Source organism: Macrotis lagotis, chromosome 5, assembly GCF_037893015.1.
Source record: "Macrotis lagotis isolate mMagLag1 chromosome 5, bilby.v1.9.chrom.fasta, whole genome shotgun sequence".
Classification (NCBI taxonomy): domain Eukaryota; kingdom Metazoa; phylum Chordata; class Mammalia; order Peramelemorphia; family Peramelidae; genus Macrotis; species Macrotis lagotis.
Window position 1 is genome coordinate 68,961,566 of NC_133662.1, and position 22,500 is coordinate 68,984,065.

At 35.8% G+C, this 22,500-nt stretch overlaps 1 protein-coding gene across 1 annotated transcript; it reads right to left on the reverse strand.

The window, feature by feature from the left end:
- Positions 1–762: 762 nt before the first annotated feature.
- Positions 763–19,554, reverse strand: LOC141523843 (F-box only protein 21-like). The gene is made up of 7 exons (XM_074237357.1): positions 19,238–19,554; positions 15,596–15,759; positions 13,126–13,215; positions 7,432–7,478; positions 3,130–3,293; positions 1,517–1,627; positions 763–964 (listed from the first exon to the last, which is right to left on the reverse strand). The coding sequence occupies exons 2-7, from the start codon at positions 15,718–15,720 to the stop codon at positions 869–871; spliced, it is 633 nt and encodes a 210-aa protein (XP_074093458.1). The 5' UTR covers positions 15,721–15,759; positions 19,238–19,554; the 3' UTR covers positions 763–868.
- Between the last annotated feature and the right edge of the window lie 2,946 nt (positions 19,555–22,500).

Genomic DNA, 22,500 nt, shown 5'->3' on the forward strand with positions numbered 1-22,500 from the left:
TATAAAATGACAAGGATTAAAAAAATAAGAGATATTTCTCCACCTCCCCCAATTATGGAACTGTAATCCAATCCAAAGTAATCCAATGCCTCTGTTCCTGGGAGCTGCACATTTCTTCTACTTCTTGGTTGCTTCTTTCACCTCTCCTACTTTAACATTCTGAACCAGCATCCATCCTTGATCATCAATCCATAGGGGGGAAAGGGGCAGAAAGCGGGTGTGTTTGTGTGTGTTTGTGTGTGTGTGTGTATGTGCACGCACATGCACACCCAGTGTTCCCTCCCCCACCACAATTGAAGGTTACTCCCTTGATGTCAGAGACTGTCCTTGCTTAGCACAGGATGTGGCAATATTCCATGAGCTTGTTTTAAGAGTTACAGGACAATACTGATTATCTGAATATATGAAGGGGGGGTGCATATTGCCTACCTCTTTTATTTTTTTAATTATTCCTTGCTTTCAGGTATTTCTGGTCCAGAGATACTACGAGCCCCCATTCATGAGTAGGATACTGGATTTGGGAATATGAAGACTGGAATTCAAATCTGGTCTCAGAAGTTCCTCAGCTATGTAATGGAAATGATAATAGCACCTATCTCACAAGGTTATTATGAGGATCAAAATAGATTGTACATGTAAAATGCTTTGCAAACCTTAAAACACTATAGAAATGGTAGCTCTTTATGCTTATCTCATGAGATTTAATTATGCAAGAAACTTCTTTGCTTCATTAACATGAATAAGAATTGACCATTTTAAGAAGATAATACTTAGGGTGATGTCATGTTTTAAAAATGTTCATTTATTTCAGAAAAATAAGCTGTAACACTTATAAAAGGAAAAAATTCAGTTATTGATTAAAACAGATTTAATCATGAGGATAGATTTGTTTTAGCCATGGCTGCATAATGTATTTGGCTCCATCATACTTGCTGAAGTAGATTTTCAAGTCTGGATGAAACACCTAAAAATCATTTTCCATGTTAGTTCATAAGCACAATTTTAGAAAACATTTTTTTCCACAAGAGACAAAGAAGAAATTAAAGATGAACAAAAATAGAACTATGTCATCCTCATTTAAGGATGTCAGATGTGATATAACAACTGAACTCAGGATATGTATCACTGATGGAGCCCCATTAGATAATAGTTCTAGAGACTTCATGGTGCTCAAAAGAATTATAGCTGAGCAAACCAGATTGTGTTGCAAGGTGAAGCTCTGAAGCGTAAACTTCTAGAGATTTTGTTGTTTTCATTTTTCAGAAAGCATCATACACCACTATCATTCCTCTTTTCAGAAAAGTTCTTAAAATGAGAGATTTAACACATATAGCATGAAGCAATAGTACGTAGTAATATGCAGTTATTATTACTGAAACTTAATACTCCATGCTGAGTGACTTGAGTCATATATATATATATATATATATATATATATATATATATACCAATGCTTGCTTTAACTTCCCAATAAATAAGCCCTAGAGAAATATAGAAATAATTTAAGATACTTTACCTCAAATCCTGTAATAACTTTTAGGTTCTCCTCTGGAATATAGGCTGTAGATATTCCAATTCTGTTAGACTTGCTGACTAGAATTCGATAATGAGGAGACTTTCTTAAATACTACAAAGAGAGAAAAGGAATAATAAGTATTAAGTATGAAATCAGTATGAAAATATGTTGCTAATTTTAGAAAAATGCCTAAACAAAAAATAATTTTAAAAATTCAAATAACACATGAATATTTGCTACTATACAAATTATATGAGTTTCCCATACCAGGTTGCTTCTGATTTAGTAAGGCTTAGCTTGTAGTATACTTCTACAGCAAAATTAAATGACTTTAAGAACACAAAGATAATAGCTATAACAAAAAAGTTTATATTTCTTAATCTGAGACGCACTTCACTTGGGTAGATGTGCTAGAAGTCAGGAAAGTGAACCCATGGTGAAGCACTGAGAAATAAAAATTCCAACCTTACTTTGGATCATTTAGGGTCTAATAAGGCTTAATTATTTATCAGGGGGTAGCTAGGTGGCACAATGAGTCACTTAACTCTATTTACCTCAATTTCCTCATTTGTAATTGGAGCTGAACAAGGAAATGACAAATCACTCCAGAATCTTTGCCAAGAAAACCCCAAATTGGGTCACAAAGAGTTGGATACAAAACAATTGAACTTTAACAATTGTCACTAGGTGGCCATAATGGATAAAGCACCGGCCTTGGAGTCAGGAGTACCTGGGTTCAAATCTGGTCTCAGACACTTAATAATTACCTAGCTGTGTGGCCTTGGGCAAGCCACTTAACCCCATTTGCCTTGCAAAATAAATAAATAATAAAAAAATCCATAAAACTATAGTTTTATTCTTTGAATAGTTTCTTTAAGATATAAAAGTAATAAAAACAATTACTCAATCTTTACATTTCTTAAAAACATATAAATCACCTGTCATTGCTTTTCATTCATTCATTGTCAAGATAAAGAATGTGAATCTGTGACTATCTAGGATATAGAAATAACCTGTTTCAGATGTTACCAAGGCAAATTTGTTGGTAGTGTTTAAAACATATTACAAAGCCTCTCTCCTATATAGTTTCATAAATAATTTTAATTAAAAAAACCAATGGTGGAAAATCATGGATTTGGGAGTCAGAAAACCTGAGTTCAAAACCCAGATCTTCCAATTTATTAACCAACCACCTCTTGATCTTTAACTTCTCATTTGTAGAATATAGAGGTTAGACAAGATTATTAAAAGTCTCTTCTAGATCTAATAAACTATGAGTCTCTAATAAAATGGTCTACGTTTTATTGCATATTTAAATCTTTAAAACTAAACTCATTTTTGACTAATTGCTACATACCTGGATAATAAAATACCTCTGGGGGCAGCTAGGTTGCACAGTGGATAGAGCATTGGCCCCGGAGTCAGGAGTACCTGAGTTCAAATGTGACCTCAGACACTTAATAATTACCTAGCTGTGTGGCCTTGGGCAAGCCACTTAACCCCATTGCCCTGTAAAAACTAAAAAAACAAAAAAACCAAAATAAAATACCTCAGAATCCAAGTGAATTATCTATATTAATCTTTTTTTTAAAAAAAATTGAATATTTTCTAACCTGTTTCTCAGGAGGATATTTCTGTTTTAGCCATTCTTCTGGACCTCTGGCTTCTACATCCCAACCAATAATTACTCCTGAAAAGCCAAGTTGTTTGTGCATTATCACCATTCCCACTTTAAATTGAACATATTTTGGCCTTGGACTCCGGATTCGAGTTGGTTCTATCACAGCAATAATAAGAATATTAAGCCAAGAAAATAAAGTACAGCAGTGTCAAGATTTATCTATGTATCAAGTATTTACCATCACAAAAAAAGCAGTCTAATTAAAGGACTCCAAACTAAAAAGGATAATTTAGCTACTTATGTTGAAATGGAAAAAGTAAAATATAAATGACAGACTGTAGCTTCTAATAGACCACTAAGCCTTTTAGACTCATTTAAAATTTCTTAATATCCCTCTCTAGTGGTACCAATAATGTTGAAAAGTCCTGATAATAGAATTACTAGTCTAACACAAACAGAGTCATTTACTCCTGAGTTTTTTTAAAAAAGGTATGTGAAGGGTTGAGACAAAATAATAGTATAGTTTTATTGCCCTTTGGGCATGCTTCCAAATTGCCCTACATAATGGTTGGATCAGTATACAACATCAGCAATAATGCATTAGTGTCTCAATTTTCCACATCCACTCTAAAATAATTTTCTTTGATTACTTTGTCTGAAAATTGTTCAAATCCCTTGACCATTTATCAGTTGAGGAATGGCTCTTATTTTTACAAATTTGACTCCCTTAGCTATGTGGTTTAAAAAATGAAGTCTTTATTAAAAAAATTTATTATAAAATTTTACTATGTATTTTCTTCCACCTTATTTCACCCTCCCTTTCCTGCCCAATTTATCCTATCCTTTAACCCCATCCATCCTCAAAAGTGTTTTGCTTCTTTTATCTACCCAATCCACCATCTCATCTATTACCCTCCCCCTCCCACTTAACTATAGGGTAAGAAGATAGATGTCTATATTTAACCAAGTGTGTAGGGTATTCCTTCTTTGAGCTGATCTGATGAGTAAGATTCACCTGCTCCCACACACATTCTCCATCTTACCCTCCAATGTACAACTGCACCTCTTTTTTTGTAAAATAATTTATCCCATTCTACCACTTCCTTTCCCCTTCTCTCAGTATATTCCTTTCTCACCACTTCATTTGTTTCTATAATCATTCCATCATATTCAATTCACAACCATGTCTTCTATGTATACTCCTCCTAACTGTTCTAATAATGAGTTTTTAGAAGTTAAAAGTATCATTTTCCCATATAGAAATGATTTATCTTTCCTATTTACCTTTTTTATGCTTCTCTTGAGTTGTATATTTTAAAGTAAGATTTCTATTTAGCTCTTGTCTTTCCATGAGGAATCCTTGAAAGTCTTCTATTTCATTGAATTTCCATTTTTTCCCCCTGAAGAATTATACTGTTTTGCTGAGTTGTAACCCTAGTTCCTTTGCCTTTTGGAATATCAATATTCCAAACCTTCCAATCCTTTAATGTAGAAATTACAAAAATCTTGCATTATTGTGGCTCCACAGTATTTGAATTTTTCCTTTCTGGATGGTTTCAATATTTTCTCCTTGACTTGGGAGCTCTGGAATTTGGCTATGATATTTCTGAAGTTTTCATTTTGGGATCCCTTTCACATGTGGATCAGTGAATTCTTTTGATTTCAATTTTTCCCTCTGATTCTAAAATACCAGATCAATTTTCTTTGATAATTTCTTGAAAGATGAAGTCTTAGCTCCTTTTTTTTTTTAAATCATGGCTTAGGGTGGTCCAATAACTTTTAAATTGCCTCTCCTGGATCTATTTTCCAGTTGTTTTTCTAATGAGATATTTCATCTTGTTCTATTTTTTTTTGGTTTTGTTTGTTTCTTGATTTCTCATAAAGTCATTAACTTCCATTTGCTCAATTCTAATTTTTAAGGAATTAGTTTATTCAGTAAGCTCTTATATCTCCTTTTGCATTTGATCAATTATACTTTTTGAATCTTTTTCTTCTGTATATTTTTGTATATCTTTTTCCATTTGGTCAGTTCTGCTTTTTAAGGCATTTATTCTCATTAGAATTTTGTGCCCTTTTCCCCATTTGGCCTTATTTTGATTTTTATTGTTATTTTCTTCAATATTTTTCTTGTCTCCTTTACCAAGCATTGACTCTTATTTAATAATTTTCTTGCTTCCCTTTCATTCTTCACAACCCAATTCTTCCTCTACTTCTCCTACTTGATTTTTACAATTCTTTTTGAGCCCTTCCAAGGCCTGAGATCGATTCACATTTCTTTCTTTGGATGCATGTTTTGAGCTTCTTTGTCACCATAGTAACATTCTATTCAGCTGTCTCAACTTTTCCCATTAGTTTCAATATATTGAAGGTATAAATTGAATGGGAATTTTTTTAGGGGGGGGAGGGGGGGGGTGGTGAAAGGCAGTGGGGATAAGTGACTTGCCCAAGGTCACACAGCTAGGTAATTATTAAGTGTCTGAGGCCAGATTTGAATTCAGGTGCCCCTGACTTCAGGGCTGGTGCTCTATCCACTGTGCCACCCAGCTGCCCCTTTGAATGGAAATTTTTAGTGAATTTTGCAGAAATTACAGATGAAAAGTAAAGGCCCACATACTTGACCCAAATTTTACAGGTACTGTAAATACCCCATAAAAGAAAAAGAAAAAATTCAGATAACTTCTTTGGTATAGAGGGTCAAAAAATTTTACGTGGATTTTTTCAGTTCATGGAATGTGAAAGAAACAACTAGTCAGAAATTTTTTCTGTTATTCATTTTTCAAGCCTATTTCTTGGCTTTTAACTCTATACTAGAGTGGGACTCTACTTCCAGTGTGGGGAGAGTCTATAAGCCTTCAGTTCTTCCAAGGTGTTATGATAACTAAGGAGAGGGCGTTTCTTACTCTGCTGTCCTGGGCTCTGATCTCCAAATGACAACAAGCACACCTTTATGCCCTGGAAATGTGAACACAAACTCCAACAACTGGTCCTCTTCTGACCAGTTGTTCAACCCTCTAGCCATCTCTGGGCTTAGAGCTCCAGAGGCAGCTACTACTGAATCAGTGGTTCACAAGCCTGGTCTGTGCTCCACTCTCATCCACATGCATCAGACCTTTTCTGCTAATCTTCTTAATTGTCTTAGGCTGGAAAATTGTTTCACTTTATCTTTTTGTGAGTTCTGCTGCTTCAAAATTTGTTTAAAGGCATCATTTTAATAAAGGAAGGGGAATTTGAGAGAGTCCAGAATAGTCCCTGCCTTTTCTCATCTTGGTATTCTACTCCCTTTTTCCCTATTCCTAAAAAAAATTCCTTATTCTCTTCTGATGGGGTTTTTTTTGCCATTATTGATGTTTTTTAAAGATGCTTCAATTCAAAGATGTCTCACCTTCAAATTGTTATTACCCTCACCATCTTCTTCGTCCACAGTTCTTTGAGTTAGAAGAGTAACAAGAAGGGTTGTTGATGATGATTAAAGAAAATGAAGTTTTAAAAGGTCGGTTTTAGTTATTATTAGAGGCCTGAGCTTATTTGTTCAAGAAGACAGGAATGGAGTTTGTAACCCTAGAAGGAGGTCATTTGCAGAGTTTGTAGGGACTTATGGACCAAGAAGGGTTAATTTTTCATAGTATACTGAAACATTATGTTTATAAACCATAACTTAACCTTTCTTACATCCCAACTAAAGTGTTTAAAATTAAGGACAGTACTGTTAAGGGACAATGTACAGTAATTTGTTACCTCACTCAAATATTTTTAGTAGATAAAGTGTGTGAAAAAAATAAATATATAATTCTCATGTTTTTTGTCACTATTGATATTAGTTATTCTCTGTTCCACAGTTTCCTGATACAAACTATTTCACACTTTGCACTAAAAGACTGTTCTTCAGTTTTTGTTGTGGTCATCTGTTTCCTGAAAAATTCAACTAACATACTAGGATACTGTTTAAAAATTAATGTTTTAATACATGTGTTCATTTTTCAAATCCTACTTTTAAAATATGCTAAGTAATGAGTTTTAGAGTCTTGCAAAGATGGCTTTCAGATATTTTTTGCTTTGATGGGTGAATCACATCTATTATAATCTCGAGAAAAATTGAGGCAACAATCCAAAATAAATAACCCCAGTTCAAATAAATACAATGTAATCAAGTGAAAAAAAATTTTTCAGTTCATGCTCAATTTAAGCACCAACTGTTCAAAGCATTTTGTACTGCAGTAAGGATTGAAATATATTTAATTTCCTGTTGATCATGAAGAAAGGAAATAGAGAATTTCTTTTCTGACTGGCCCAATACCTGCAAAGTAAGCATGGATATTTTCTTCACCTTCATTATACCAGTTCCTGGAATGAAAAAGATGCAGACTCATTTATTATAAGGATACAAGCAATCTAATATAAATATACATTTGATTTAAAAGTTAGCTTATTTAAGAAAATCATGAAAAGCAACATAAAATGCATCCCTAACTATTTTCAGGCTTCAGGATTAAGCTCGGATATTCAATTGCTGAATGCATAATTTTAGGATGAAATTATCTAAGGAGAATACTGGAATCAGATCATCTTCCTGGTCATTCTAATAAAGCTTGCTTGCAAAGCTTAGAGATCTTATCTCTATAGAAGGAAAGATTCTTCATGAATTATTTCTTGATGATGATTCACATTATTCAATTTCTGAATTAAAATTCAAAGATTTCAGAAACTGAGTAGTTCTGCAAGTATAACACAGTCTTACAGACTTAAAGAATTTCCTATATCTCTACTGGCATAGAAGATGGAAACAGTGATAGCCAGATATACAAAGATGGGCAGAGCTGTGGTGAAGTTATAGCAGTTACTGAAGAGTATGTAGGCAATAGAATGCTTCCTATTGGAAGGCAGAACTCCATTCAGTATGTGCATGGAATCAGCAAACTCGAACCCAATCATAAAACTAGTTTCCACTGAAGGAAAAAAAATAGTTTTACTGTGGGTCCCATCACAACTCCTGTGGCAATTCTACCGTTTCTTTAGAAACAGAAAAGACATATGTACATATAGACAACTGGGTGGCATGGTCAATAGAGGCCAGTCCTGGAGTCAAGATTTGTCTTTCAAAGTTCAAATATGGCCTCAAACACATCAGTTGTGTGACCTCGGGCAAGTTTCTTAACTGTTTGTCTCAGTTTCCTCATCTGTAAAATGAGTTGGAGGAAATGGAAAACCATTTCAATATCTTTGGCCAAGAAAACTCCACAAGGGGTCAGGAAGAGTTGGATATGAATGAAACTGAACGACAATGTTAATGGAGGAGGAAAATACTGTAGAAGTTTTTAAAATTCTGAAGGTCAAGAATCTTTTAAAATTAAAAAAAATTTTTAATTGATATTATCCCAGATAGAATGCTGAAGTCACAATTATTTCTGTCAGTAGAAAAATACTGTTAACTAATACCTGAAAGAAGATAGAAATAAATTCTCATTTTTAACTTGAACTACAGGGTACTTTCTGTTTAGAAAAACATTCCCTCTGCATGGCTCCTTGACACACTAACCATGAGCAGCTACTATTTCACTGACTCTTTTATAGAAATTAAATGCTGCTCTCTGGAAAATGGTATTGAGTAAGTAAATATTTACCAAAATCTGAATAGTTAAAATGGAACTTTTTCAGTTAAAAATAGACTGACACTTGAAAAATCATTCAAATATTGATGCAGAGAAATCTGGGCATGGGAGTGATGATATCAGCTGGAGACAAACTTTGTAAATCTTTTGTTTGCATTTTAAAGGGAACCTTCCTTCTTCCTTTATCATCTAATTTAGGCCACACCTGAGGGCCTGACCTTCAACCTGATTTGTATTGCATTGTTTTCTGGTGGGGCAGCCAGGGAGCACAGGTCCTGGAAACACCCAAGACCACCCAATAGAGACCCCTCCCCAAAAGGCAAAATATCCAATGAGGGACTTGGGTCACTTCCAGGTCACTACGCTTCCTAGGGACTCTAGGAGAGAATTTAAGGAGATTGGGCTGGTTCTCTTTTTACCTTCCAGCCTCCTGCTAAACCCTGGCCAGCTGGCCTGGCCAATTCAATCAGCAATCTACCTGGTCTTCTCTTTAAACTCTTTCTAACTTTTCTATTACTTTCTTAATATGTTGTAACTTCCTTTAATAAATCTCTATTTTCTTTCCAAAACCTGCATTCCCAAGTCTGGGCAGAGCAGAACCCAAGAAACAAATCAGCAGCAACAATATGAGCCTCCAAAATGAACACTGGCCTGGACAAAATGTCATATGTTAGTGTAATAAAATTTATTGCTCCATGAGAAGCAATAAATAATGAGAATTCAGAGGTATGTAAAGACATAAATGAGTGGTGCATAATGAAATGGGTAAAAAGAACAGTATCAACAGTGACTAAACAATGTAGTAATTGAAGATAAGGCAAGAGAACTCCAAACAGAATGGATAATATTATCAAATTGTTTAAAATATACACCTTTCATTTTAAACACACTAATTACAAAAGGAAAAAGTGGTTGCAGTTAAGAAATTTTGTTTAATCATTTTCAGGAAAATATGTTTTTCCAGGAAGGAGGTGTTTAGATGTATTTTAAGATGTGTCTGTAGGGGCACCTAGGTGGCGCAGTGGATAGAGCACCGGCCCTGAAGTCAGGAGTACCTGAGTTCAAATCTGGCCTCAGATGCTTAATGATTACCTAGCTGTGTGGCCTTGGGCAAGCCACTTAACCCCATTTGCCTTGCAAAAACCTAAAAAAAAAAAGATGTCTGTATACACACATCTATACATACACACATACATGTATATATATGACACATTTTGTTTTGACAAAGCCAGAAGCAATATGTTTGTGTATGTATATGCATAGAAGCATGTATACACACACATTTTGACACAGCAGATATACCTTGTTTTTTCAAAACAAAATGTGTAAACATATAATTGCATACATGTTTATAGTCATAGACATTTTGTTTTGACCCAGCAGACATATCCCAACAAATATCTAAATATCTCCTTCCTAAGAAAATAGATAACAAATTAAATATGTACTAATAAACATATTTTGTTTTTATTTAGTGTATGTTACATGTATTTATATATGTGGATGGATGGATGGGCAGATGTAATTTTTAAGCCATTATTTAAGGAGTCCTATTCTGATTCAGTATGATGAAGGCATGGAGATGCTGACCCAGCATTCTCAAAGGCTGCATATTTCAGTTCAAGTTCTGTTTGATCTTGTCAAGCTATCAAGGTTTCAAATACTAACCAGGAAATGAAGAAGTCTGTCGTGAGCACCCGGTCTAGCTAAATTCCTAGAGGTGCATTTCAAAAGGGGGGAAAAGTGATGAGTTTTTCAGCCACAGTAATAATCAAAGACCATTGATTGCTTAGCTGTGGAGAGGTTGTTAACTGTATATGTGAAAAAACAACCCATGTCAATGAAATTGAAGTTTCAAAATATTTGAATTGATATAGTATATATGATATGACTATAAACCAAAATCTGGCTTTTATAATACCTGAATATAGTCTACAATTACTCGTATTACTTTAATGATACTAGTGAATTGGTATAACAGGAAGATTTGAGGATGGAGAAGGAAAATTAAAATTAAAATAATGAAGTTTAAAGAGAGTTGTGAAGTTTTTTTAATCAACTTGAAATCATTAACCTAGTAATTTTCTTGGAACCATTTTATATAATTATTCTTTAGTGTTATCCATATTTTTCCTTTTAATCATAGGTATGTAGCCTATTAAGATTTACAGGCAATAGAACACATAGTATAACACAGTGAACTCTGTGCTCATGGTAACTGATCTGAAGATGTCAGTTTATATTATTCTATTGACATTTCATTCTTTTCTTTTTTTGTCTTTCATAGGCCCAGAGGGAAGAGTTAGAAGTACTGGGTGGAAGTAGCCAGAAGCAGATTTTAGCTTCCAAACAATTAGAAAAAATTTGATAAGCATTAGGACTCTTCAAAAGTAGAGTGGACTAACTAGAAAGAAGCTACCACTAAGTAGAGATCTTCTACTAGAGACTTTTCAGCAAGAATGTATGAAGAATTCCTTTTTGGGGTATAGTTTCAACCATATAAACTTCAAAGTTCTCTTCTGTCTCTGAAATTCTTTGACTTTCTTTGGTTATTTTTATATTCCTCTCTCTCTACAGCTAAACCTCCAACTAAGTTTCAGAATTACTGAAAAGAGGGTGTTTTAATAAGGCCCCTGAAAGTTTACTTGTTGAACTCCTTGACTCAGCTGAATGATTGGTTGACAAACCTATGTCAATCTATTAGCATTAATACCATCAAGCAGAATCTACAAATATCGAAAAAAAATCACTTATTTGCAAAATTTTCTTTTTTTTTTTTTCTTTACTAGGTATGTTTATTAAGTACCCATTATATGCAGGGCTAAAGCACTGGAGATACAAAGATGCCAAATGACAGGATGTACTTTTTTTTTGTTTTGTTTTTGCAAGGCAATGGGTTAAGTGACTTGTCTAAGGTCACACTGCTAGATAATTATAGTGTCTGAGGCTGAATTTGAACTTAGGTCCTCCTGACTCCAGGGCTAGTGCTCTACCCACTGTGCCACGTAGCTGCCCCAGGGTGTACACTTAAGAAACTTAAAATCTATCTGAAAACCCAATGTGCACACACATAAATCACAGAATCAACAAATTTCAGAATTGGAAGGAATTTCAGAGACCTAACCTTGAACCAGTTATTACTAATGTTCTTCCCAGTTTTAAATCCTATATCAGTGTCATGGGGCAAAGAAAAGATATAGATAAGATGCTCTAGGAGAAAGCGAAGAAGGAAAGAACAATTTAAGCTGAGGGATAAGAGGAAGACCAGATAAGGGAAGGCCTTCAAGAAAGAGGTAGCACCTGAACTGAGGCTAAAAGGAAAAGGATTTATTCAGATGTAGAACCCAAGTCTTCTCTTTTTTCTTTTTGTCAGCAAATTCATTTTTTACCCTCAATTGTATTTTTGTGTGTGTGTGTTTTTAGCAAGGCAATGGGATTAAGTGACTTACCCAAGGTCACATAGCTAGGTTATTAAGTGTCTGAGGCACATTTGAACTCAGGTCCTCCTGACTCCAGGACTGGTGCTCTATCCATTGTGCTACCTAGCTGCCCCCTGCCCTCAATTGTAAAATGAAGCAAGCTCTACTTTCATGGGGAATACTTCTACTACTGAGTAGAGGATCTCAAATTTAGGTCCAGAGAGTTAAATAGACAAACTTCTCTGCCATTACATAAAACAAAGCCTAGAATCAGGTACAATGTTTATTCAACTTATAAAATTGGTGCTATTTTCTCAAAAGTCTCAATTCTATTCTAGTATTTTTAAATTCAAGACCTATTCAGGCAGGGGCAAGGAGAAGGGGAAATTCTGTATAATTGCTTTGCCCCAGTTGTCAAAAGAGGGTTTATGATTTCTTTCATACCTTTGATCACTACCACTAATATAGTTCTTATACTAAGTGGAGATAATTCAATTTTTTTGAAAGAACTTGAGAATTTTCTATATGCAAAGCACTGTGCTGGCAGATTCATGGGATGAACAAAGATAGATGAGACATGGTTCCTACCCTCATGGAGTTTACAGACTAGGAGAAAAGACTTGTAATCACTATACTATAATGTGAACTATGAAAATGCACTAAGTTACAAATTGCTATGAAAATGGATCTTATTTACTGTGTGTTCAAGAACAAGTATCTCTTTTAATATGCTATATTATTTAGCCTACATTAAGCCTATGGTACATAGTTAAATGTTCAAAGCTATGGAGAAGAGACAAGAAAAGAATATTCCTATCAGTCGAAAACTTATACCTCCACTCATGTAAAATAATTATTGTGCAATAAAGAATATGTTTGAGGAAAATAGTAGACTAGAATAGTATTCTGTAATTATTTTCATTTTTATCTCAGAATAAGCTTATTAGCATAATTATGTTCTACCTCATCTTTACCATCTGGTGCTTTAAATGGCTGGTCCAAGCATTCAGACCCAAGTGTGACCATCTAAAATCATTCCAGTAGCCAATGAACCTGAAACAAAAACATTGTTTTAAATTAGCCTTTAGTTGTAAAAGTGGGCATAGTTAAAGAAAAGAAAATTTTTTTTGCAAGTTTTATGGAGTTAATGATTTTGTTGATCTGTGAAGCTAGTACTTTCAGACAGACTTTCAGAATTGAAACCTTTTGCTACAATAGTCTGAAAAGGTATGGTAGACTAAAAGTTCCTTGGAAATAAGCTAGAGAAAAGTTAGGTGGGTACTGTGTTTGCAAGTTTTGTTTATTTATATGCAAAATAGGACAAAAGCAGAGGTACCTGAAAAATACTGCTGCATCATTTTGCCATAAATATTTGGATGTAATATTGTTATCCTTAGAAAAAGATAGAAAAAAATCTAAATTATTTGCATATAATTTTTATCTCCAAAGAAGAAAAAGTATTGGCCATTTGAATATTTGAATAATCTGAATTATGGTACATGTGTAGATATTCACACAAATAAGAAGAAATAAACCTTATGTAAGCTATATGTTCACATGTATAAGGTGGAATATACCTTATGTAAGCTATTCACCCTATCCACCAAACTCTGCCCTGTCCTATGCAAATAAGGTCTTGGCTACTTTTGGTTATTTGTTTCATCAAAGAATTATCATTTTTGTCTTTTTAAAAAATATTTCCTGCATTTCTCTGAGTTATATCTTGGAGACATTTTTTTTTCTATAAAGGAACTTATATCTAACTTTATTATTATTATACTAATGGAAAAAGAGGACTCATAAAAGAATTGTAACTTAAAATAGGACTTTTCTGAATGCCAAATCATTTCTAAGTAAAACATCTATCTACTGGGCCAATAATGCATCTCTAAATTCAATGTTCCCTGCTTTCCTGCTTCCTATGTGAATCAAAACAATTACATAATTCCATCTATACCATTTCTGTCTCCCAACAGCAGGGAAGAACTTAAAAGTGTTATGTATCTGTATTTGGCTTTGAAATATGTTTTTATAATTAGATTGCAGTGCAATTATATGAAATACTAGAATATGACCATGATGTTTCCCCCTCAAAAAGAAAGAAAATAAGGAAAGAAAAGCAAGGATAGAGAGAGAAAGAAAATAAAAAAGAAATTAATTCATATTGAATACCAAGGTCAAGATGGCCTAGAAAATGTCAAGGTTGCCTTCATCTGGCCTCTATGCTCATTTCTACTTGGTCCATAATTCTATGATGAATATGCATGTTGCTTCTTAGATTATTAAGCACTGATAACTTTTATGAAAAGATAGTAACATCCAACAAGGAGTAGTAATCCTCATCATAAGTCTTCTGGGATCCTGGTTGACCATTTGTTAAAATTTTTTAAGTTTTTCAAAATTATTTGTTTTTACAATATTTATATAATAAATTGTTTTCCTGATTCTCTCAATTCACTCTGAATCAGTTCATGTCTTCCCAATTTTCTCTGAATTAATGCCTTTTACCTCTTACATAACACAATAGTATCCTATTGCATTCATATTCCATAATTGAGTTCATGACCTATGAAAAATCCAAGAGAAATAATGTCTAGGTAATTAACAACCATGATATTATAACTAGTAAATCATTAATAAAATGTGGCCAGTGGCACTTTTGGGAAACAAAGACAAATCATGTCAGCTTGCTCAATATTTGTATGCTCTTGAAGGTTGGTTGTTACTGAGGCAGAAATCAACTCTGAGTGATTGACAATTAATGAAAGAATATTATGAGAGGTGGGGTTATTCTAATGAGGGGTTGAGACATGACTGAAAAAGTCACTCTTGGACAAAGAAATGATCTTTACACCCAGACCACCCTCCTGGCAATCTAGACAAAATCTACTCAGAGTTGCCTAAACATACCCAGATTTTCTTTGTAAGGTCTTGTAGTTCAGTGGAGTAAGAAGTACCAGTGGATTTGGGGGTAATCTCAAAGCCACCAGCCTGGGCTTTGAATAAGAAAATAGAAAGGAAAAAAACTCTGGATCCCCCCATATTAATTGGTTATTAGTATAAGTGAAAAATAATTTCATCCTTAATTCACCAATTGATCAGTACAGTACCCCTTTAGTTCCTAGGTTTTCCCTTTCAGAAAGATTTAATTCTTATTTTGTAAAAAAGTACATTTTCTTTTGAGATTTCAGCTGTATACACTGTAAAGCATACACATTGAAGAGTTAAGGATATTTTACTGGAGAACTGCCTGTGTACTGATCAAGAGGGTATAATGGCAGCCCATAAGTATTTCTTGCCAAGTAAATTGCAAGACATTTTTCAAAGTTGATTTGAGAGTTGACTAAAATGACATGTACTTAGAAGATTGGTGGGTATTTTTCTCAGTAATAAAATGAAAACCTAGTGATGAAAAGATAATAAAGAATACCACCTTTCTATTATTTGAAGATTTTGAGTAGAGTCTGCTCTATTCCACTGAGAGAGTAAATATTGAGCTGGAAATGCTGCTATAAGGATACAGAGTTGTATAATCATAATAGTATTAATATGAGGCATCTCAACAGAGACACTTCCTCTAAGTTGTTCTTTGCCAGCCTGTCAAAGAAAAAAGAGAAAAAGTTGTTTTACTACTCCCTACTGTCCAACCCCCAACCCTTCAGTAGTTGCAGTTGAAATAATCAACATTTTCTCAGTCGCCAGCTACAGCTAAAGTAGTATTCCCTGAATCAAATCTAAATTCACGGTCTATAATTAGCATCTGAAAAATGTCTAATAAGAGTACCTCCAGACCATCAGTGAGACTGAAGGAGTCTTACCTTTCCCCTCACCCTATCCACAACTTCTGCTTTTAAAACTTTCATAGAATTTATGGCTGTGAATACCTAATTTGACTCAAATGAAATCATTTGATTTAAACATCAGATTTAAACAAACAGTATATGAGTTATCTGTATATACCCTGAAATATTCATGATGGCTTATAGGGTATATGGGAAAGACTCTGGATTCATGGTCAGAAGATCTGGACTCAGATTCAGACTATATGGCTTATTTTCTATTTGATCTGGGGACAAATCATTTAAGCTCTTTGTACTTAAGGTTTCATCATATGTAAAGATGATCTCAAAGGTCCAATTCAATTCTAATTCCCATGAAAAAAGGGTTACAGAGTGCAACAGAAACCATTACAAAGAAGAGAAAGGTTAACTTCTTAAAAGGACTTAGTCTGGGGCGGCTAGGAGGCTCAGTGGATAGAGCACCCCAATGGCCTTGGGTAAGCCACTTAACCCCATTTGCCTTGCAAAAAAAAAAAGGATTTAGCCTTTTCCAGGTCATATAATCCCTAAACCTGCTAATGGCATTGAATATTACCTTATTATTTAATGGAATCCTAGAATTTTGGAGCTGAAAAGGATTCTAGTGCAATTAATACCTGAACAAGAATCCCTTCTACAGCACCTTCAACATTCCCATTAGGAAAAACCCACTACTTGGATAGCTCCAATTATTAGAGAAAGTTTCCTACACCAAATCAAATTTTGTTACTGTAACTTTTGCACATTTCACTCTCAAGGAAGGTACATCCTATTGGGGAAAACATGTAAATAATCCGTACAAATAAGATTAGATGGAGATTAGATGGAAGGCAATCTGAAAGGACAGACAATTAGCAACTGAAGTAGTGAAAGGTAGTAAAAGAAGTTTCTTGTGGGAGGTGAAATTTGAGATTAGAGGAAACCAGAAATTAAAGGGTACCGAGAACAATTCAATTAGAGGGGACCACACAGTCCTTTCCATTTCCTTTTAAGAACTGTTTTCCTGATTGATTTGTGTTCTCAACAGTGCCTGGCACATCGTGAAAAATTATTAAATACTTATTAATTCACTGGCCAATGAGATCAGTAGTTCAGTGGTGTGTGTGTGTGTCTGTGTGTCTGTGTGTGTGTCTGTGTGTGTGTCTGTGTGTGTGTGTGTCCTTCCCTCCATGACTAATTTACTGCCAGATGGTAGTAGCTCAAAGGATTGATTTTGCTTTTGTTTCTACAGCTATCCTCCCTGTAGAAAGTTACAGCTTTGTAGTCACAATGCTGAACAGAATGAAGATCTGCCAGGATTCAGCTAGCTCAGTCATTCACCAGATAAGTGACCTTATTCTGATCTTAACTTCTGAGTCTCAGTATCCTCATCTGTAAAATTGGAAACGTAATATACTCATTGCTTATCTCAGACAATTGTGAGGAAGTTAATTCACTCTGTAAACCTTAAGATCCTAGGTAAGGTCTTTGAAAGCAGAAGCAGGTTGTTTTCATTTTTTTTTCATTAAATTCAGATTACATTGCCCAAACTAAGTTCTTAAAAGAATTAGAAATATAAGTTATTATTATTATAATCAAATCACCAGTAAGTAAGTTCAAATACAAAATGGTGTCTACTTCTAACAAGGAACTATTTTTCCTAATGCTCTCTGCCTTGCCTCTAGTTATCATCTAGTTTAGTTATATCAATATGAAAGAAATTCTAATTTTTAGAAAAAATATTTCTTACTATCCATGTCCAGATAAAGAACTTTAGAGTCTGAATGCAAACCAAAGCACACTTTTTTAATTTTTAAAATTTGTTTTATAGTTCTTTCCCCCTCTCATGTTTTTTCCCCTTTTGTTATTCTTTCACAGCATGACTAACATAGAAATATCCTTCACACAGTTATCATGTGTAACTTATACTGGATAACTTGCTGTCAAGGGGAGGGGGAAGAAAGAAAAATGTTACCTAAAAAAATGAATGTTGAAAACTATCCTCACATGTAGTTGGAAAAAATTCTTAATATTTTCATCTTATACATTAATATATAGGACAATCCATTTTCATGCTGGGAAGGCACCAACAGCTCAGAATAGCTAACACACTAATTACTCACAAGGATGGACACCTGCTTGGAGGAATCAAAAAGCACCCATCAGTAGCTGCTTCAGTCTTCCACTACCCTTTACAAATTGAAAACATATCTACTGTGTACACAGAATGTGTAAGACAGGGACCCGTTTTCTTTCCTTTTTTTTAAAATAAAGTTGATCTTCCAGGTGTGTTTGGAAGCTGCAGAGGAAACCACCTAAAGACCTGAGAGGAAATCAGACCACAGTCCCCAGAAATCCTTGAGGGCACTGCTTAGGTAGATTTTGAACCAATGGACCTAGGTTCAAAACAGGCCTCCAGATGCTACCTACCTTTGTGACTTTAGGCAAGTGGGTTCCCAGTCTTCAGTCTCCGCAACAGTAAAACAAGGTGAACTAGATGACTTGGTTTTTCCCATCTGTGAGCTTATAAAGATTCACTCCATCTCCGTCCTCTCAGCCTCTATTCCCTGGATTTCCTGACAGTAAATGGGTGTCCTGCCCAGCATATCCCACCCCCGCCCTCAACTACCTTTTCCTCCCAGACAGTAGTGCTCTTTGCCCAGCCAGGTAAGATGCCCCGATCTCTGAGCTCACGTAGGATCAATCAGGTAGAGTCAACTAGTCCTTACTGGCCGCCCCCCAGTTCCTAGACCCACAGACACCCTCCCTGACACCCACGAAGATGTCTTAAAATGCTCCTTTTCAGCCCCACTCTGGCCCAGGGCCTGACCTGCAGGTGCCACGTAGGCTACCATTCATGCCTCCGCCCCGAGGTGGTCCTAAAGAGCTGCTGCCCCAAGTCGGGTAGGGAGGGGGTGAGAAGCCCCTGGGAAGCCCACTTCAGCTGCCCTCTCTCCATCTCCGGGTCTACTCACCTCCCAAAGTCTATCGGCCCCGAAGCAGAGGAAAACGTGTGCCCCCAGGGCAGCATTCAACCACTTTGGACTAGAGAGTTGCCAGGGTTAACCTAAAAGCGCTTTGTAGATGCCAGTTGTAATTCCTTTTAATTGCTACTTACAAACTCATACCACACACGCACCCACACTTACATGCATATACACACAGAGTCCCCCCACCCCAAACCAAACTCTTCATTTTGAAGATGAAAAACCTGATAGCTAAGGGAAGCTATTTCTCCCAAACCTCAGGGCCAATCAAGTGACAGCTGTCCAACTTACGTCTTTTGCTCCCAAATCTCTCCTTTAGAGTCTCCGGAGCTTCCACACAGGACTGATTCTTTTCTCCTGAGGCTGGCTCTGGCAAACGGCCCCTGAAATGTCTCAGTTCGGGTTTTGTGCTTCTAGAAAATCTGGGAGAAATTCCCTGGGGGTTCCCGGGGATGCAGAGGAAAAAGCCCCGCAGTTTACTATAACTCTGAAATTGTAGCGCAAATCTATCTATAGAGTAAATAAGCGGGGGTGGGGGAGGAGGGTGCTGTAATTGGCACCTTTAAGATTCTTGTCCTGGTTACAGTTCCTGCATCCGTGGGGACCCAGCTGCACCTGTAGTCACTGAAAAACGTGGAGGGGTTCGGTAGGGTGAGTATTTCCAGTTACAGACTTGTGGTAGAAATATACAAATCATACTGGCTTCTGTTTCTTCCATTTTTGCAGCTGGTGTTTAAAGCCCTGAAACAGGAACTATTTCTTCTTTTTTACTGAACTTGAAAATTAGATCAGACAGAGCCTTCTTCCAAGGCCTTGGCTTCAAGGGCTGCCTCTGATCAAGTTCAAGAAACAACTTCCAGGGGCGACTAGGTGGCACAGTGGATAGAGCACTGGCCTTGGAGTCAGGAGGACCTGGGTTCAAATCCGACCTCAGATGCTTAATAATTACCTAGCTGTGTGGCCTTGGGCAAGCCACTTAACCCTATTTGCTTTGCAAAAATCTACTAAAAAAACTAAACAAATAAAAACTTCCAAAGGTCTCAGGCCTCTCTGTTGACACTCAAGTTGTAGAGGAGTTGCTGATATGATTCCTTGGCTAGACAATCCCACACCAAAAATTCCTGAAACTGCAGAAATCAGCCCCTTCTACCCCCCAGGATCTTCCCCCATTCTAAAAAGATTTCCCTGCCCTAGTTATTGTGGGGTCATCTTTGAAGAAATGATGTCTCTCCTTCCCTGCCCTAAGAGAAATGTCCCCCAAATTTAAGAGCATATATTTAGAGTTCAAAGAGACTTTAGAGATTAAATGCCAATTTTTAATCTCAAATTAGGAAATGAGTTCCTAAATACATGAGTATTCCTTTGCTACAGAGTTCACAAAAACCAGGAATGGGGGAGAGTGGTCCAAAGACTGTCCCTTAATCCCTTCAGGTTTAATAAATTTCATTCCTAATTCCTCAAGGTCAAGAGAAAGATATTCTTGATCAACTCAACCCAATTCATTGGAAAAGACACTAAAAATGTTCCATTATGATTCATTCTGTAAGTGAACTGGACTATTCATCTCTTAGGAATTTCCTTTACTTTAACTACACTTTATCCCTGTATTTTTTTTTAGGTTTTTGCTAGGTAAATGGAGTTAAGTGGCTTGCCCAAGGCCACACAGCTAGGTAATTATTAAGTTTTGAGATCAGATTTGAACCCAGGTACTCCTGACTCCAGGCCCGTGCTCTATCTACTCCACCACCTGGCCGCCCCCAAAAAATCTTTTTAATGTTGAATCTCCACCTGGAAGATTCCTTCTATCAGTACTGGGCCTTCATACTACTGTTAACATTTATTTATTAAGAATTTAGTAAAAGCCCTACAATGGGGGTTACAAAGAAAGGCAAAAAACGGTCTCCATTTTGAATTGAGGGTATTTTCTATGGAAGACACATGTAAATTGCTAGATACACAAAAACTATATACTTTTGTAAATGGACAGTCTCAGAACAGACCAGCAGTAAGGAAGACAGTATAAGATAGAAATTAAGCTGAATCATTTGGGAAGTCAAGAGGCAGTTTTCCAAAAGCATGGAGAAGTGAGATGGAAAATATTGTTCAAGAAATGGTAAGCAAGACAGTGTGACTAAAACACAGAGTGCAAGGAAAAGAGTAAAATGTAATAAAAGGATCACTTCTGAAGGGTTTTAAATGAGAGTTTTTACTTGATCCTAAAGGTTAAAACATGAACAGACTTATAATTTAGAAAAATTATTATGGCAGATTAGTGGAATTTGACTTGGCCTGAAGAGAGAGATATAAAATAGGGCAGGGGTGGGAGCCTTTATTCTGCCAAGGACCATTGGATGTAACATAATTTGTGAGTCATACAAAATTATAAACTTAAAAATTAGCCTGCTCTATCTGCTCAAACATTTAATTAATTCACCCCTGATTAGCATCTCACCTGCTATTGCCATGACAGTGGCAGACCAAATGATTTCTCAGATGTATAGGGCAAGCAGGTTGGAAATTTTCCATGCCTGAAATAGGGTACAAGAACTAGACATATATAAGAGATATTGTAAAAAATAGAAATGAAAAACTTTTGGCAATAGAATGGATATATATATGGGGTGAATAGGAATGAGGAGTCACAGATGACACCAAGGTTTCTGGCCTGTGTGACTAGGAGCAGAATGGTGCCCTTAACTATAATAGAAAAGTTTGGAACAGAATAGGGGTTGGGGAAGGGAAGGTGTGGGAGGAATGATGAGGTCTGTTTTGGACATCATCATTTTAATTCGAGCATTTCTCTATGGTATTTGTACCTGCAATGTCTGACATAGAGTAAGTACTTAACAAATTATTATTGATTGTTTGTAGGACATATTATAGAATTCTAATCAAACTTTGACCTACTTCTGAGCTCTAGCCCTATAACTAGTAAATTCTTAGCTCCTATTCCCTTGATACCTAGGATTTAGATTCAATGCCTGCTACTTCTTGAATTTTCAACATTCTCTTTATCTTTAACCCTTTCAAGTTTCTGCCTCTGCTAAGCCCTGCTCTATTAATTAATCTCTTAATCTAGAGTTCTCTATCATAGTTCTTTCAAATTCTGGTTCTTCCTAATATCTAATTTCCTTCAACACCCCTTGCTATCATCTAGAATGCAGGGTGCTCCTTCTCCCTGCTTCCCTTCCTCTTTTAAACACCCCAACCTACAGTATCAACCAACTCAGTTCCCATGAACTCCATCTTCATTCTACATCACCCAACCCTCAAGAGTAGTCATACCTTAGACCTCTTCACCATTAATTAGTTCAACCTGTCTCTCAGAGCTCAAGGGATCCTTTCCCATAAAAGCTCTGATTTTACATTGAGTGGATTCAGTCCCAGGAGAGCCTGATCTCTAATGAGAGAAGACCAAATTTTATTTGTATTGTATGGTTCATTAAAAACCCAACCCCGAGTAGAACTCAAGGGAAAAACTCTAAGTTTAGGTTTGGCTCTGTCTCTTCAAAAGAAATTATTCAAAACTCTTCTAATATAATTGATCAGTGTAC

Excerpts from the sequence above, each read along its gene's own strand:
- LOC141523843 (XM_074237357.1), bottom strand. The coding sequence starts at position 15,720 with ATGCCTCATATTAATACTATTATGATTATACAACTCTGTATCCTTATA. Across the intron at positions 13,216-15,595 it reads AATCTTCAAATAATAGAAAG|GTTCATTGGCTACTGGAATG; the intron begins GTGGTATTCTTT and ends TTTTTGTTTCAG. Across the intron at positions 1,628-3,129 it reads AATATCCTCCTGAGAAACAG|TATTTAAGAAAGTCTCCTCA; the intron begins GTTAGAAAATAT and ends CTCTCTTTGTAG.